The following is a 15,390-nucleotide window of genomic DNA, read 5'->3' on the forward strand; positions in this document are numbered from 1 at the left end:
GGTGTTAGGACGAGAGAAAACAAAACAACCCACCTGGATCAAACAGGTGGGTTGTTTTGATCTCTCTCGTTCCGTCATCTGCACCAGTGTTCTGGACCCGAGGGGGCTGTCTGAGACAGAGTCACAGAGACTGCTGACCAAAAGAATTGTGGGAACATGAAGCTGAAAAGCCCAAAGCTGATGTTTAAATAAAAGATGAACGCACTGTGGGAGCCATGGGTCACCACAGGTTATCATTCATCCAAGGAGTGGGACGATAACATTAGAAAACACAAAGTTAAGCGGTAAAAAAGAAGAAGTAAAAACATTTGTCTACTTGACAGAGATCACAGCAACCAGCATCATCTTGGCTTTCAGAAACTTAGAGAAGCAGTTTTCTTTCCTCAGGGGTGTGAAAGTGCTAGACTGAGGACACGGAGGACAAATTCAGGTGCGCTTGAGCGATAATTCCTTTTAGTGTCTGGACCACACGTTTCTCCCACAGTGAGCGCAGCACTTTTATCTGGATTTCATTCACAGAAAACCAGTCGAAGAAGAATGAGATAAAAGGCCGTCAATACAAGATTAACAAAAGTTACTTGTATTATATTTATAATATTGTTGGAGACACACATTGTTAGTAGATTCATACTTTTCTAGTATTTATATCAAACTCAAGTTGAGACTTGTATCTACAGTTTGAACTTCCTCATTATGAATAACGCTCCTTTTTAATTTACTACAGATTTATTTTTTTTACTAAATTAATCAAATCAATGCACAAATAAAGGTTCACAGGACCCGAGGAGAGCAAGAGTCTGAGATGTGTCCATTCAGAAAAATCTGAATTCTGTCAGTCAGAACATTGATAGCAGTATTGGAATCAGATCAGACACATCTTCCGTTCATTGTGCTGCTCTTTCATTAGCAGACAATCCATCAACACGACAACGTGGCTCTCCACAGGGTCAAAATCCCCCCGAAGCAATGTGAAATTCAGTGCGAATGATTGCTGCCCCAGAAGCAGTGATCTATACCGGACTCTCCGACGTTCATGAGTGAGTGAGCGGCCAATATTTTATCATGATGAACATAAAGAAAGATCTTTGATTATTACAGCGGCTGTTCAGTTTATGTTCCGCTGGAACCAGGATGTTCATCTTTGAGTTGATCTGCCTTTCCTTCGGGTAATGTCTCATTTGTCAAATATTCGCTGTGCTCAACACAGAGAGAACAAACTGCTGCTGCCCATAGAGTTGTAGTGAGCGTCATCAATTTCACACAGAGAAATGAAGAGCCCAATTAGACATGGAATGATGGAAAATACAAAAAGCTTCTGCTACTGGAAATAGGTCTTCACCCTGAGAGCCTAGAGGTTGTCCGGAATTTAAAAAAATAAAATTACTGCACTCGGCCAAGGACAGAAACTCTCTGACTTTGCTGTTCTCCTGCCGGAGCAGATTAATTTAGGATGTGCTCATAAAGGTTTGATGGGATTTCAGCCGCGGCGCCCTCCATGCGTCTTTTATAGCACTCGGCTCTCTGTATCACCTGAGACAGGATTACTGGGCAGGAAACTGTCAGAAGCAAACTGCTGAGTGGACACGCAATGTCTTACTGTATGGATTTTGATTCACTAGTTGAGGCACATTAAATCACAGAGACATATATATGTATGTGTGTGTGTGTGTGTGTGTGTGTGTGTGCACTTTTTTATGGTGTAGCTTACATCTCTGCCATGAGTAATGCTTTTCGAACCGAAATACTGAGCAGTGTACTTTCGTCCAGTTTAAGGACGGCCTCCAATTAAAACACTTATTTCAAAGCGAATCTCTGCAACTTCTAAACGTTTTAATTCCACAAAGACACAAAGAAGACGGTTAATTACAATTGAGGAAAAGAAGAAGGACAACAACAACGGAACACATTTGACATTTCTGTGGTAAATGATGCATTCTCGTAGCGCTCCTTTTACTTCCAGCATATGAACAGAGACATCTCAATTTGTATAGAAATGAAAAGCACAGATTGTTAACTTTAAGATGAGAACTACTGCTAAACATTCAATGCATATTCTGCACTGCGCTGCAGTATGCCCCAGTGTGCTCTTGTGTTCAATTGCTTCCATGGTTATGCATCTACAATGAGTACAGACAAAGAGTTTGAGGCTGGATGCATTCAGACATTTTTACGATGGGCTCTCTAGCATCACAATTCTCTCACACAGACACACAGTCCAGTTCGGAGACACACCCGAATCGACTAAACGCTCCTTCCTCAGAGGTTGGTCATTTTCCACTACGGAATATTTCCACTTGAAATTAACACGCCTTCCACGCCTAATAGAGACATTTTAATACAGCCGTTTCCTGAAAACAAGTGTCACAGTAAACTAATAAGCTAAATCAGGGCTGTATAGATGATACAGTGGTTATAGATGAATACATGCACACGGACTGAAATGTAGCAGCAGACGGTTGGCATTAAAACATAAAAAACCCACAGGGATGGTGCTTCTAATCTATGCAATGACTATACTGAGTGTTCTGGCCGATAGCGACCTCACTGTGAGCTGGGAGAGGTAGAAATGAAAGAATGACACAGTTGTTAAGCAGCAGAAAACCGAAGCAGGGCCTCATCTAAATAAAGCTGGACTCAGCACAGCCCCCCCCCCCCCTCCTCCCGCATGAATATCCTCTGCATGTAAGAAATGTGTTTTACAATAAGCTGAACAAGCTACCCTCACATGGCCCATTTTCAGCGCCACAGCGGTGGTGCTGTTGCTTTAAAGTAAAACAAAGATGTAAAGATAAAAAATATAGATATGATACCTTATGGATATTTCATGGTGTAAAATTCCCACTGTTAATATGTAAATGATGACAAAAATACAACACAATCACGTCAACAATAAGCGAGGAACAAAAGATTATTTTCATGTCTTGCGTCCACTATTTTAAATAATGTGTATATGTAAATATAGAATCTGAATGTAAAAACAAAGTATTCCCAGGTATTCCTCAGTAAAACCAAAATATTTTTATTTGATGCACATTGAACTGCTTTTTACAAACTGTCAGTGTGGCGGATTACAAAAACCATATCTGTTGTTATTGATATAAATCAATCAAACCACTTATTAAAACCAGTGTACTGGTCTCACTGGGGTGTCTGTCTCCGTGTTAAACATTATCACGCATTCAATATTGTCGCTATGGTTACAGCGATGTAAAGCTTTTTTTTGGCACTTGAGTGTCTTTTCCCTTTATATTCTTAAATAAAATAAGCCTTAAAATCTCTCTTTTGTTTTTGCAATGCACACATGCATTAAAAAACACAGACATAAAATAATAATAAATTCACACACGTTGCATACATAAATAAATAAATAAATAAATAGCATAATATTACTTGGACAAGCAAAAAGTCGGCTCCTACAACATGGCGATGGCCACGCCAGTGTCGTAGCGTCCTTTCATGTGAGTCATTCTAGCAGCTAGCATGAGCAGCAGGCCAGTGGCCACTTGCAGGCTGTAGGAGAACCAGGCTGTGTATAAGGACCAGCCGAAGGACACGTCCACAAAGCTGAGGTCCTCTGGGGACACCACCTGCTGGAACTCTTCCATGGCCTGGTTGGAGTATTTAATGTAGACACTGACGCCAGTCGAGGTAAAAAGACCTGAAACAAACAGCGAAAGGAAAACCTTAATTCCCCTGCGTCTCTAGAACCTGGAAATGATCAATCTCAATTAATGCGGCATAAAACCATTGCGGTAATCACACACCATTGATGTACTGAACTTAACCAATTCTTACAACAGAGTCATGAATCCCAATATTATTGTCCTTAATAGATGGGACAGTTGAAGGTTAGATGCTTTGGAGAGGATGGATGGAACTGCCAGGGAACAGAGCTAGGAGAAGACACATGGACGTAGTAAGGGAGGACATGAGAGTGGCTGGTGTTGCGGATGACGATGCAAAGGACAGGGTGAAATGGAGAACGTTGATTTGCTGTGGCGACCCCTGACGGGACAAGCCGTAAGCACAGTAGTAGTTGTAGGCAGGAACAGAAAAAGCTAAAAGCCTTTTTACAAAGTGCCATTCTGGCTCTGGGAACATTAAAAGGTAAAAAGTCCTGAGAACGAAGATTGTGATTTCCAGATTTCTGTGTGAAACAGGAAGATAATTGAGAAGGTAATTTACAGACGATGGCCTGTTAACCCAGTAATGGGAACGCATTAAAGATTAAAGCAATTTCAGAAAAAACATTTTGAAGCCAATTATTTCAGCAAAGTGCTTCTAAATTAAATAAATCTAATCATTTACTCTACTGGAGGAACTTGTGATGCTATCATACATTTTATAGTTGATTTGTTTTTCACCATTTCTTTGCAGGCAGAATGAAAGTTGGCTGAAAAGCACATCAATGACTGCCAAACCGAACCCCCCCCCCCCCCTACATGGAGCAGTTTCCTTTACAATCATAAGCCAGACTGGCTGCAACACGGCAGACAGAACCGCTGAGTTTGTGCTGCAATTATCTCACAGCAATTATTGACCATTAAAATCATATAAGTGGGCTTGCATGTGACCAGTTGACTGAGCAACATCTGTAGAGCCGTGGTGCGAGAATGAGCAAAAACATTTACAACTTTAATGATTCATTGGATGTCTGGGTTGTGAAGAATCAAAACATGATTTGGCAATCAGAATCAGAATATCATTTTAATAGGGATATTATTATTATGACAAAAGGTGGAGACTACTGTTGAATCTAAAAATGCTGAATCAAGAGGACAGTTGAAGGACAAAACATGCAATTTTGTGCTACTTCATCGGGTCAGCAATCCCATCAGTGGCATTTGATTATATGTATATCCACTGAGATTGTTTGGTGGAAATATTACGGTTGGACTCATCAAGAAGCGTCTCAGGATTCAGTTTTCTTTTTAAAGCCTGACCGGCAAGTGTGGAAAGATGTCCCGAGACTCACTAACTACCGGTAATAGTCTCTGTGGTAATCATGCATTCAAGCATTGTGGTGCTCGGGGAAAGGCTCAACCACGGATGACAGAGAAGATTATACTGACGGACGCATGTCGAGTCTTTATTCTAGTCACACATGGAGGAAATCATGGGCTGTATCGCACATTACAGGCCAGTAAAGGAAAAATAGACACCTGGAGGCTTCATTATGTATGTGCATGTGTTTCCTTTTCCTTTCTGTATTCTATTTAAATCCATCTATCCATCTTTCACCGCCAGGTTGCGGATGTAACACTCTCAGCACAGACTTCCAGACTTCCCTCTCCCCAGCCACCTCCTCCAGCTCTTCCAGGGGGATCCCGAGGCGTTCCCAGGCCAGCTGAGATACATAGTCTCACCAGCGTGTCCTGGGTCTTCCCCGAGGCCTCCTCCCAGTGGGACATGCACGGAACACCTCCCCAGGGATGCGTCCAGGGGCGCATCCGGAATAGATGCCCCAGCCACCTCCTCTTCTCGTACTTAAATGTAATCTGTAATTCTAGTTGAATTACATGAAAACTGGATTTGTATTTGTATGTAACCCTAACCCTAACCCTGTGGACACAATGTGAAACTGTCATTGGATTATCTGTACAGCACCTTTTCTACAGTAAATGTGACGCAGATTGCTTTACGTGAAGTAAATCGAAGGCAGAGTGCTTTACGTGAAGTAAATCGAAGGCTTTTGAAACAGACATAGAAGGCAAACAAAGCAGCATCTGAAATCAATGTAAATCAATGACAGTGGGAATAACAAGGTAGAAAATGTGTGCAAAAACAGTGAATGAGGCGACGTGATAATAACAGTAGAAATGGGCAAATATTAGGGTGAATGATGGAAAGTGTTAAAAAGTGGGTTTTAAGTGTACAGTATTTTAATTAAAAATGTTTGTGTTGTGGTTTCCCTGATATGTTTGCTTCATAACTTTGGGGCACTGTGGATATAAACTATATCCCTCAATCTATGTTTTTTTGCTGGGAGCTTCCATTCAAACAACATCGAAAAGTCACGGCGTTCGTGCAGGTGAACAGTCAGTGCACCAGGGAGTTAGCCATGCATCACACAGTCCTTGACCATTAAAGGCTTTCTGCACACCTGGGATTTGATATTCGCCACAGCGTTCACTTGCAAATATTCTTGTGTTGCTTGTTTTCACTGAAGCTACCATTTTTATTATTAATGTTTAATGATTATCCTCACATACATTTGAAAGGTGACTCAACTGGAGTGCGGAACATTTTACACCATCCCTCAGTGAAAGGTTCTGCACGTGCGTTGCTTCCAGCTGCAGCCTGCCTGCGTCCAAACCTGTGACTGAGGTGCCGGTGACTTTCACTCCATGCCACATCAATCTATTTTTGTTTGATGGCACACAAATATGTTTTCAGTCTTGTCTTGTGCAGCTTGAACGTTGTGTTTTCTAAGGCTGTCACCGAGTGGCATGACGCAGATGTTTTGGACGTGCTTGAATGTGTACCGCTGCTTTTTTAACCTTTTATTTTAATCCTCTTTTTTTTTTTTTTTTTTTAAAGAGGTTCTTTCTTTCTGTCTTTTCCAATGTTTTTGCTTTGTTAAAGACAGTCGTGGCTTTCTTGCAACAGTTTTCTTAGTTTTCTTCTATTTTCTTTCAGCTACTTTTTAAACCGTATTATTTTTTTAACGCTCAGGAGTATCTGTCGATCCAGTTCAGTGGACCTATAATATTTCAATTTGCAGACGACTGTTAAACATTTTCACCGACGTGATTAGGACGAATGAATGAAGACTTTTATTACCTCCAAAGGAAGAAAATGGAATGTAATACATGATCATGATATAAGACAGAGCATAATAGCACATTAGCCATTCTTAGGGAATTAACAATAACCCAGCGTGCAGGTTTAAAGTGGAACAAATTCGGGGAACATTATTCCGAGCTTGTGATAGTGATAGAAATTGAGATTGTGACAGTGATAGAAATACAGAGCTGCTCAGAAAGGTGTGTGTTTGTACTGCAAAATGGTGTTTGCTATTCCCTAATCTGAATGTATCCAGACTGCTGTATTTGAATGCTGGGCAAATTTACAGATGTCCAGTAAATCCGATGGATCCATGCTTTCATTATGGTTACACACATTCTGGATTAACCTGTCATATCAAGTTATACCAAATTACGTCAACTCTAAGAAATCCTGCTTATGCAGCGATGCAATGATGAGCACTGAATCCCAAACTGCTGCCCAGTAGCTGTTACGATGATACTTGAGAAACTGCATGAATAGTCCCGATGACCAGGTGGTGCCTTTCATGGTAGCCGTTCGGTATTGAATGGGCGAAGGCTGATTTGTGTCCATAAATACCACTAAGAACTTTGCTTTGATCGCAAGAGAAATACGTAAATCCGCCACCATCTTCTGGTGCTACTTCTGCATAACGACAGTCACACACACGCACACAAAAACACAAAAAAAGACAGAAACACTTTTCAATGACAAAACGATAAGCGTATCTATTATGATTTATTTTTAATAGCTAATGATTATTCAAATATTCTCATCCCTACATTTTTTATAGCTTTTTCATAATGTGATAAAAGGATGCTGCTGCTGCAAAAAAAACTGAAAAAAAAAATGTGAGTATCATACAGAATTATTTTTCAGGTTCACATTACCTCCCCCAACCATCAATGTCAGATCTGATATTTCCGCGTCAGGCCGTCTCTCTCTGATAATTGCGCCTGAACATCTTTGAGCTAATTACCGTCGACAGACAAAATCTGAAGCGACAAGTAAAGAGACTGAAATCCGCCCTTTCTGGTTTAAGGATGTTTCTCTCCTCAGAAAGTCTCCCCCTCTATCCTTTTGATAGCACTGTGAACGTAAAGATCATTACCTAATTTAGCTTAATTAAGCTGAATGGGATTTTGGATGCGAAAGAGACAAACAAAAGACGCAGTCGACCAATAAAAGTGAGCTGCAGTACATAACACTAATCATTCTTTTCTTGCTGACGCGTCATTGCAAACATATAAGAGGTCTGACGTGACATTTTAGCAGCTGCCTTAAGCCAGAAGTGAATCAAAAGCAGGAGCAAGGAATCTGAATTCAACGGTTTTCCACAGAGGTGGACAGACAAAGACATCCACGACTCTGTCCCATAAATCGACATGAAGATTTTTCACACTGACTCCACAGTTCAAAGGTTTCAATTTAAACCAATGTACTCTATAGCTATGCAAATTAATTGGACTTACTGCAGAAGAGAACGTAGGCTGCTGCTCCAGCCAGCAATCTGGAGCTGCTGGCCAATGAACTAACAAATCCAAAGATCCATCCGAATACCAGCAGGATCAGGCTGAGGGGCAGGATGATGACAACGACCTTGTGCAAGCCTACAAACACACACACACACAAGACGAGCAAGATTCAACATCATATTTCTGCTATAAAGCAAGCCGGTTTCCACTGACAGCAGGGAGTGACATCCAAGTTGCAGCTTTTCAGATCTGCTTAGTTTCTGTCAAAGACAACATTTCGACGTGGAATTGAGGTGTGCCGTAAAACACATTACCCTTCTGGGTTCAATCATCTAATCAAAATGTTGCTAATAAAGGTAATACTATTATAATGAATGCCATATCAACCCGTTGCACTGACAACATAGCAAAATAAAATATTCTTTTTTTACCTAATAAACATTCACCCGTTCATACCTGGAAGCTCTGAAAGTGAAGTGTCCCTCCACAACTAGAATATATTGGAATGGAAACTTCCCTCCACTCGATTGAAGACTTTTAAATCAAGCTATAGCACTTACCAAGAAGGTGCCTTTCTGCCTCAGACAGGCTGGACATATTTGCTGTGAAAGAAGGGATGACTGAGCTTCTGTTGGTTCCTGAAAAGGTCAAGAGAAAAGGTCAGACGTGACAGGGAAAGAATTTTCAGATTGTTGTTGGGTTTTTTTTACGAGATACCCGAGCGTGTTTGTTTTTATTTCATTCATTCTTCAGTATAGTTCATTCATCTTCTTGTAGGTGAGACAATCACAATCGTATCGTCTACAGCCGCTGAGCTGCTCTGCGGGTCATGGGTGTTACTGGAGCCTATCCCAGCTCGCTGTCTACGGGCGAGAGGTGGGGTACACCCTGCGCAAGATGCCAACTCACTGCGGGGCCCACGTGAAAGACAAACAACTACTCACACTCACACCTACGGACAATTTGGTGTCATCGGTTTGCCGAAGCTGCATGTTTTTGGAGGCAGAAGGAGAGCAGAGAACCCGGAGAGAACCCACGGGGAGAACATACAAACTCCACACAGATAGGAATCGAACCCGTAACCTTCTTGCTGCGGTTAACAGAGCTAACCACTGCACCAACATGCTGCCCTCATATAAACGATATTTGGAGATACAATACACACCATTAAAGGAGTAACACTAAAGGTAACTCTGTGTGATAGTTTTCCAAGAAGAATGTCTGTGCTTATTTCCCTTTGGCTGACATGTCACATGACCCTGTATAATTATCACTACATTTACTGTGGGCTCCACCAACAGCAAATTGGAACTATGATTGGAGCGCCAGCGTGTAGACCCAACACACTATGCCAAAACATATTCATATTCCTATTCCTCCACAGCCGTCTGACTGCATGGCTTCACCAGCCTGGAGATGTTGATTCAGATCTAGGAATAAATGTGGCTGTAGCACTGTTTCCAGACAGGACAAAAAAAAACAAAAAAAAAACAGGGATATTTATTCGATCAATTATTCCTGCATGGCTCAATAGTCACCAAATGAGAAATTTAATTACACGAATCCTATTGAGGATTCTCAATTCAGCACCTTGCAAATGTTTCCATTTATTTCTGCAAGCTAAAAGCACTGGCACGTCACCTCCTCGGAGGAGGATCAGGGTCTCACAGCTGAGATTCGCTGCGAGCAGATTTCACACAACGTGGGTGAGATGAAGTGATAAACAATAGAGCATGATCTGCTGCCACGGGCACGTGGCAGATGACAATAAACAAGACGCAACGTCATAGATCACAACGCTCGATCTTCACAGCATCACACCTGCCGCATCGATTATTTCTAGGATCAGCCTCCTATCTAAACAGGGCAAGTCTGAAATAATCAACATTGCAAACAACTTACTTTGCGCTAAAAGTGTTGCGATTTTTAATTAGAACTCGAAAGTTATCCTGGAAAATGAAGGGGTGCGTCAGTGTTAGAATAAAGGCTCATATTTAAACAGAACAGATAAATGAAGATGAAATACCTTCAATAATTCTCCACAGTCCAGAATGTGAACTCAAGTCGTCCGGACCCGTGTGATTGGGTCTATTTACATCGATTATATACCAATAATCAGTCCCGATGGCCACGGCGAGGAGGCTGAAACTGAGCAAACCAGTGAACCCAGCGGTGACGACCACCAAACCGTACCTCATTGTGGGCGAAACGTGCTACTGGCAGACAGCAGTTACTCTAATATCCCGTTAAAATGTTCGAGACCGTAATTTCCATCGACGCTCCAAAATGCGCGTAAAATGCGTAAAAGCTCTCCAACTGGTTACATCCTCGTAAAACGCTGCTTCTCAATGGCTACTACGGTCCTGAAATTTGGTTCGGATGAGAAACGGTAAACGAGAATGAATTATTTTCTTCTTTTTTTTTTATAATGGGAATTGATTTTTTAAACTAACTTCAGGTGAAAAACTAACTAAAAATATCAGAAACGAGAAGCGCCTTTTCCCTTCTCAACAGAATATTACACGGGGCTGACTGGAAATGCAGCGCCCGACGTACAAATAGTCAGAGTAACGACAATGAAATACATCATTTCCGTTCCTGTGTTCCAAAATAAATTCTATGTATGTGTTACAACTGGACGGACATTTTATTTTCCAACAAAAAAAAAGTCACATCTGGCGACCTTTAAGTCATTTTAACTCCTGACTAAATTTAAGTAGAGCAAACAAAACTCCAAATGACCCATCCCAACCGGAGTTTATAAGCCTATACCTGCAAACACTAATGGAAACTTAAAATTAAATTGTGCTTAACCTACCTCTACTACTGTTTTTCAGCTTGTCCCATCAGGGGACGCCACATCAAATCAACGTTCTCCACTTCACCCTGTCCTTTGCATCGTCCTCCCCAACACCAGCCACTCTCATGTCCTCCCTCACTACCTCCATGTATCTTCTCCTGGGTCGACCCCTAGCCCTGTTCCATCCTCAGCATCCTTCTACCGATATAGTCCCTGTCTCTCCTCTGGACATGTCCAAACAATCGAAGTCTGTCCTGTCTGACCTCATCTCCAAAACGTGCAGAGGGTTGCGTCAGGAATGGCCTCTGGCATAAATATTTGCCAAATTCAACATGCAAATCAATGTGAATGAGAAAGTTAATTTTGCTTCAAGCATTTCACCTCCTCACTGGCTTTGGAAACCAACGGTTCAGCTACTGTTGAAAATGTGATTGAGAGTTTAATTTTTACGAGGAACAATGAGGTGTAGCTGTCAAAACAGCAACAACAAACTTTACATCAGACCCCAGGGAAAATAACATTTTATTTACATGCAAGTATAGAACATTACATATAATTATATAAGATCTCTGAATTCCCAAACATATCCTGGATTTTTTTTTTTTATTGTTATTTTTATGTCTGTGCTACAGGGGGGGGTCAGCATGTCCATATATGTCTGCATGCAACAGGGTTCAGTGTATGAACTTCTCAAAAACTGAAGGGCTTTAAAGGTCATCTCACTTTCAGTTTGCTAGTTTCTACATTTTTAGGCCCTTTGGAATTTGTGGAAGTCATGTGGTCAAATCCATATCAGTTTAACCTTTGACTAGGATGATTTTAATCCATTAAAAACAAGCTGTTTGGCAGATTATAATGAAACTAATGAAAATGTGGCATGAAGGAAAACATCACATTTTGTGTTTAATCCAGCTAAAGCGATCAACGGCCCTATTCATTTTTCTCCTTTCCTGTTTCACTACCTCATAATGATGTGGGGATCTTCTTTACTATATTTTAGGAATTGATAATTTAATTAAAGGGTACAGTTTGGCCTTTGTAGAGGTTTATGCAATGTATTTCTTTATCTATAGAGCCCGAGTTCTCTCTGTCAGCGCCTTGGCAACAAAAAACACTTTTCAACTCCTGCCCTAAATTCTCAATTGAAGTTGTGAATGACGTTCTCCAGAATGTTTTGAAGCCATTCCTGTAGGCTTCAAATGGCTTCAAATGCCACCCCCACATGTTCAACTGTGGAGTGATACAGTGAATACATATCATGGTCTCCTGGGAAATTAAATTAGAATTCTTCTGCGGACAGCAGCAGGCTTTCTGTTTTCATCCGCAATCTGTGTGCTTTCAACATATTCAACCAAAAAACATTTTATAGGAAAGAAAATAAACACTTGAAAGATGCAGAAGGATATTTCGGCAGAAACACTCCAGTTGATTCGATTGATTATTTTACAATCTAATCATTTGGAGTAGGATTGAAGAAAACTGGTATTTTATTAAAAAGTTTTCTCTGATCAGTGGAGCTACTGACATGAAAAATACCTGAAGGAAATGGGAAGGCTTTAAAAAAATTCTGAATCAAGTCACGATCACGGTGAAGCTGCTTGCTTTAGAACACTTAAGCGAAAAAAGTATTTTCAAAAAAGTACATAAGGAGAATCTGATGCATTGATTGCAGCCTGAACAGCCCTCCAAAACGTAGTCGTGCTGGCGAGTTTCATTTTGTTGTCCTGCTGTATGACCCACCTGTGCTTGAAGGTGAGGCCACAAACTGGCATTTTCTAGCAGAGAAGCAAAATGCAAAAGCAAAGCAGAAGTAATTGATCTTCCGATTGTTTGATCCTCAGAGTCAGAAACTGTATTGTAATGGATTTCACCTTGCTTTGAAGACATCTAATGAAATTATGGCAATTGGTTTTAAATATGTCTGTACAGCTGTGTTAAATTGCAAATTATTCCTTTAGAGCCACTGAAATGCCAACAAGACTGAAAATATGATGTTTCAAGGTTATTGTGGCTCAATTATTTGCTCAATAAGTGCTCTGCAGCGCTTTCACCAAGAACAGCTGTTACTAATGAAAGCACACCCTTTATTTACCAGGTCTTTGTCACTGTTAAAAGCTTTGCTTTGCTCTAAACTGTCATCCGTTGTAGGAGAAAATGCATCAGCTGCAGCAGGGATCGTGCGTGTTGCTAATCCAGGGTTATCGTTAGAAAGAATTACTGTGTTACGGTTTAGATTTGGCCTTTGGAGGGCAAACATAATGCTAATGTGGCCCTTGGAGAAAATGAGTTTGACACCACTGCATTAGGGGAATGCAGAAGAATTGGATGCTGACACCTTTTACTCAGATTGTGGAAAACAGTATGGACGTGTGTGTTTGGCGTGGTCAATGATCTGAGCAGCGGAAAGCCAAAAGGTCAGAAAAGGAGAAAGCAGTTCACAATACGTTGTTAACCAAAACTTTACCGTTTCCTTATCACTGAAACCGTGATTGCATGCTGTCGATGAGATGAACCTCAAGAAGAGCATTGGCTTTAAGGTGTTAGGTATGTAGAGTCGAGTTTGCTGCTCCTCCGATTCTAATTAAAATAAAGTTAAATTAAAGCTGGTCTCTCATTGATCGTGTGTTGAGGGTCTGTGGAATTAGAGTAGGGTCGGTCGAAGCCGTTTCCAAGCTTTCATTGTAGTTTCAATCCCATTTTTAATAACCTTGTTTGAACCGCACACATTCCAACTGCACTGTGAAATCAGCTCCTCAGTTATGGATTGGATGATTGGTAGCCGGGTTGATGTTGGTATATAAAGCTTGATTTATGGTACAGAAAGCTTTGGAAATGAAATGACTCAATGATATATACAGTATATAGGCGAAACCTCCATGACTCTCATGACCACTAAACAACCTCGAACATTCCCACTGGATTAAACACTAGGAACTGAGAAAGCCTCTTGAGAGGAGAGGCAAAATATCTTCAATTCCAGCTGCCTATTTTTTCAACACAGAATTCCACAATGACCAAGGATGACTGAAAATTTCCCCAGACACCTCTCACACTTTGTGTCTATAACCTGAGAATATTGTAACACACATTTCCTTTACAATTTCCAATTAGCCATTCATGTGAACAAAACTGGGCATCTTCGCTGTATTCCCTGTCCTGGAAATCCCACTGTCAATTAGTCAGCATCACTTTATATCCAGTTGATGATTTATTCACACCAGGATAACAATCCATACAACATTCCCACATATGGTGGCGGTGTTTTTATTTGCACACCGGCATGATTTCCCCGAACATCTCTGGTTCCCTAACCGGAACCCCCATCCCTGCTAAATCTCTGCCAAGTCACGGTGACTCGGCAAGTGTGTGTTCGTTTACCGCTTCTATTTCCTGTCTATTTTGCCACTACACCAGTCATGTAGTCCTTAATCCAAGAGACGGGGGGGGGGGGCACCCACACCCACACCCACACCCACACTCATTCCTCAAATCTTGGGCCTCAGCAGCCAAGGCAGGACAGTGTTGAAGGCATTAGAGATTCTCACTGTGCAGCAAACACATCCGGGTGCAAGCAGGTCCACTGCAGCAGGCAGCAGTTTCACCTCTCTAATGAAAATGTAAAAAAAATCAAAAGGATTGTAATTCCATGATGCATCTACACTGATTACATTTATTCATTTTGTTTGGTGTGTGTTTGTTAAACGGCTTTTATGTGAATGTTAAGCTTGTTTCCGAGGAATTGAACTTCATTTGACTTTATAAAAAAAAAAGTCTAACGTCTAGACGTCTGTTTAAAGCAAGCAGTTCAGTATTCATCATCAGCATTGAGTTTATGTCAAATGTTTATATTGTAGAGAAAACATGCTCGGAGGAACGTATTGAACAACCATGCAGAAAATAACTTCATGTTAATGTTGTTTTCCCGGAACAACACTGGGCTTGCAGGCAGGCTGAGCCAGTTATACATGACCTCTGGCCATTTATTCCCATCAGAGCCCGGCTGTTTTATGATTGAAAAACAGGCAGAGATACTGAAAAACACAGGACAGAATTTCTTATTCTTATGTCATACATTGCACAGCTAGTATTTTGGCAGGTGAAGCCATTTTAATTCCATGCAGTTCAGTGAGTAGTGGCTGTGCAATTATCAGGCTTAGTGAGCGTGTCATCTCTGGGCTGTGATTCTCACAGAAAAACGTCCATGTAATTACAGCAGCAAACAAAAGGTGAGAATTTGCACAAGTAAAATATGTGAGAGTTTGAGGCGAGTTTAGAGTGTGAATATGCTGCTTTGTGTTTTTGCCAGAGAGAAACCTGACATTTTTGGCGATAAACAATTGAAATCGA

General features: G+C 41.0%; 1 protein-coding gene across 1 annotated transcript; it reads right to left on the minus strand.

Moving 5' to 3' along the window:
- Positions 1 to 3,413: 3,413 nt before the first annotated feature.
- Positions 3,414 to 10,441, minus strand: LOC137906015 (transmembrane protein 235-like). Its single transcript, XM_068750306.1, has 4 exons — positions 10,270 to 10,441; positions 8,804 to 8,881; positions 8,241 to 8,378; positions 3,414 to 3,658 (listed from the first exon to the last, which is right to left on the minus strand). Exons 1-4 carry the CDS (start codon positions 10,439 to 10,441, stop codon positions 3,414 to 3,416), a joined length of 633 nt encoding a protein of 210 aa, XP_068606407.1.
- Positions 10,442 to 15,390: the final 4,949 nt, after the last annotated feature.

The sequence above is a fragment of the Brachionichthys hirsutus genome, chromosome 16, assembly GCF_040956055.1.
Source record: "Brachionichthys hirsutus isolate HB-005 chromosome 16, CSIRO-AGI_Bhir_v1, whole genome shotgun sequence".
Taxonomy (NCBI): Eukaryota; Metazoa; Chordata; class Actinopteri; order Lophiiformes; family Brachionichthyidae; genus Brachionichthys; species Brachionichthys hirsutus.

What these genes read in the sequence shown, in the direction of transcription:
- LOC137906015 (XM_068750306.1), bottom strand. Translation starts at nt 10,441, where the DNA reads ATGAGGTACGGTTTGGTGGTCGTCACCGCTGGGTTCACTGGTTTGCTC. An exon ending in ACTGTGGAGAATTATTGAAG is followed by an intron (nt 8,882 to 10,269) that starts GTATTTCATCTT and finishes TGACCTTTTCAG; the next exon opens with GAACCAACAGAAGCTCAGTC. An exon ending in AGCCTACGTTCTCTTCTGCA is followed by an intron (nt 3,659 to 8,240) that starts GTAAGTCCAATT and finishes TGTTTGTTTCAG; the next exon opens with GTCTTTTTACCTCGACTGGC.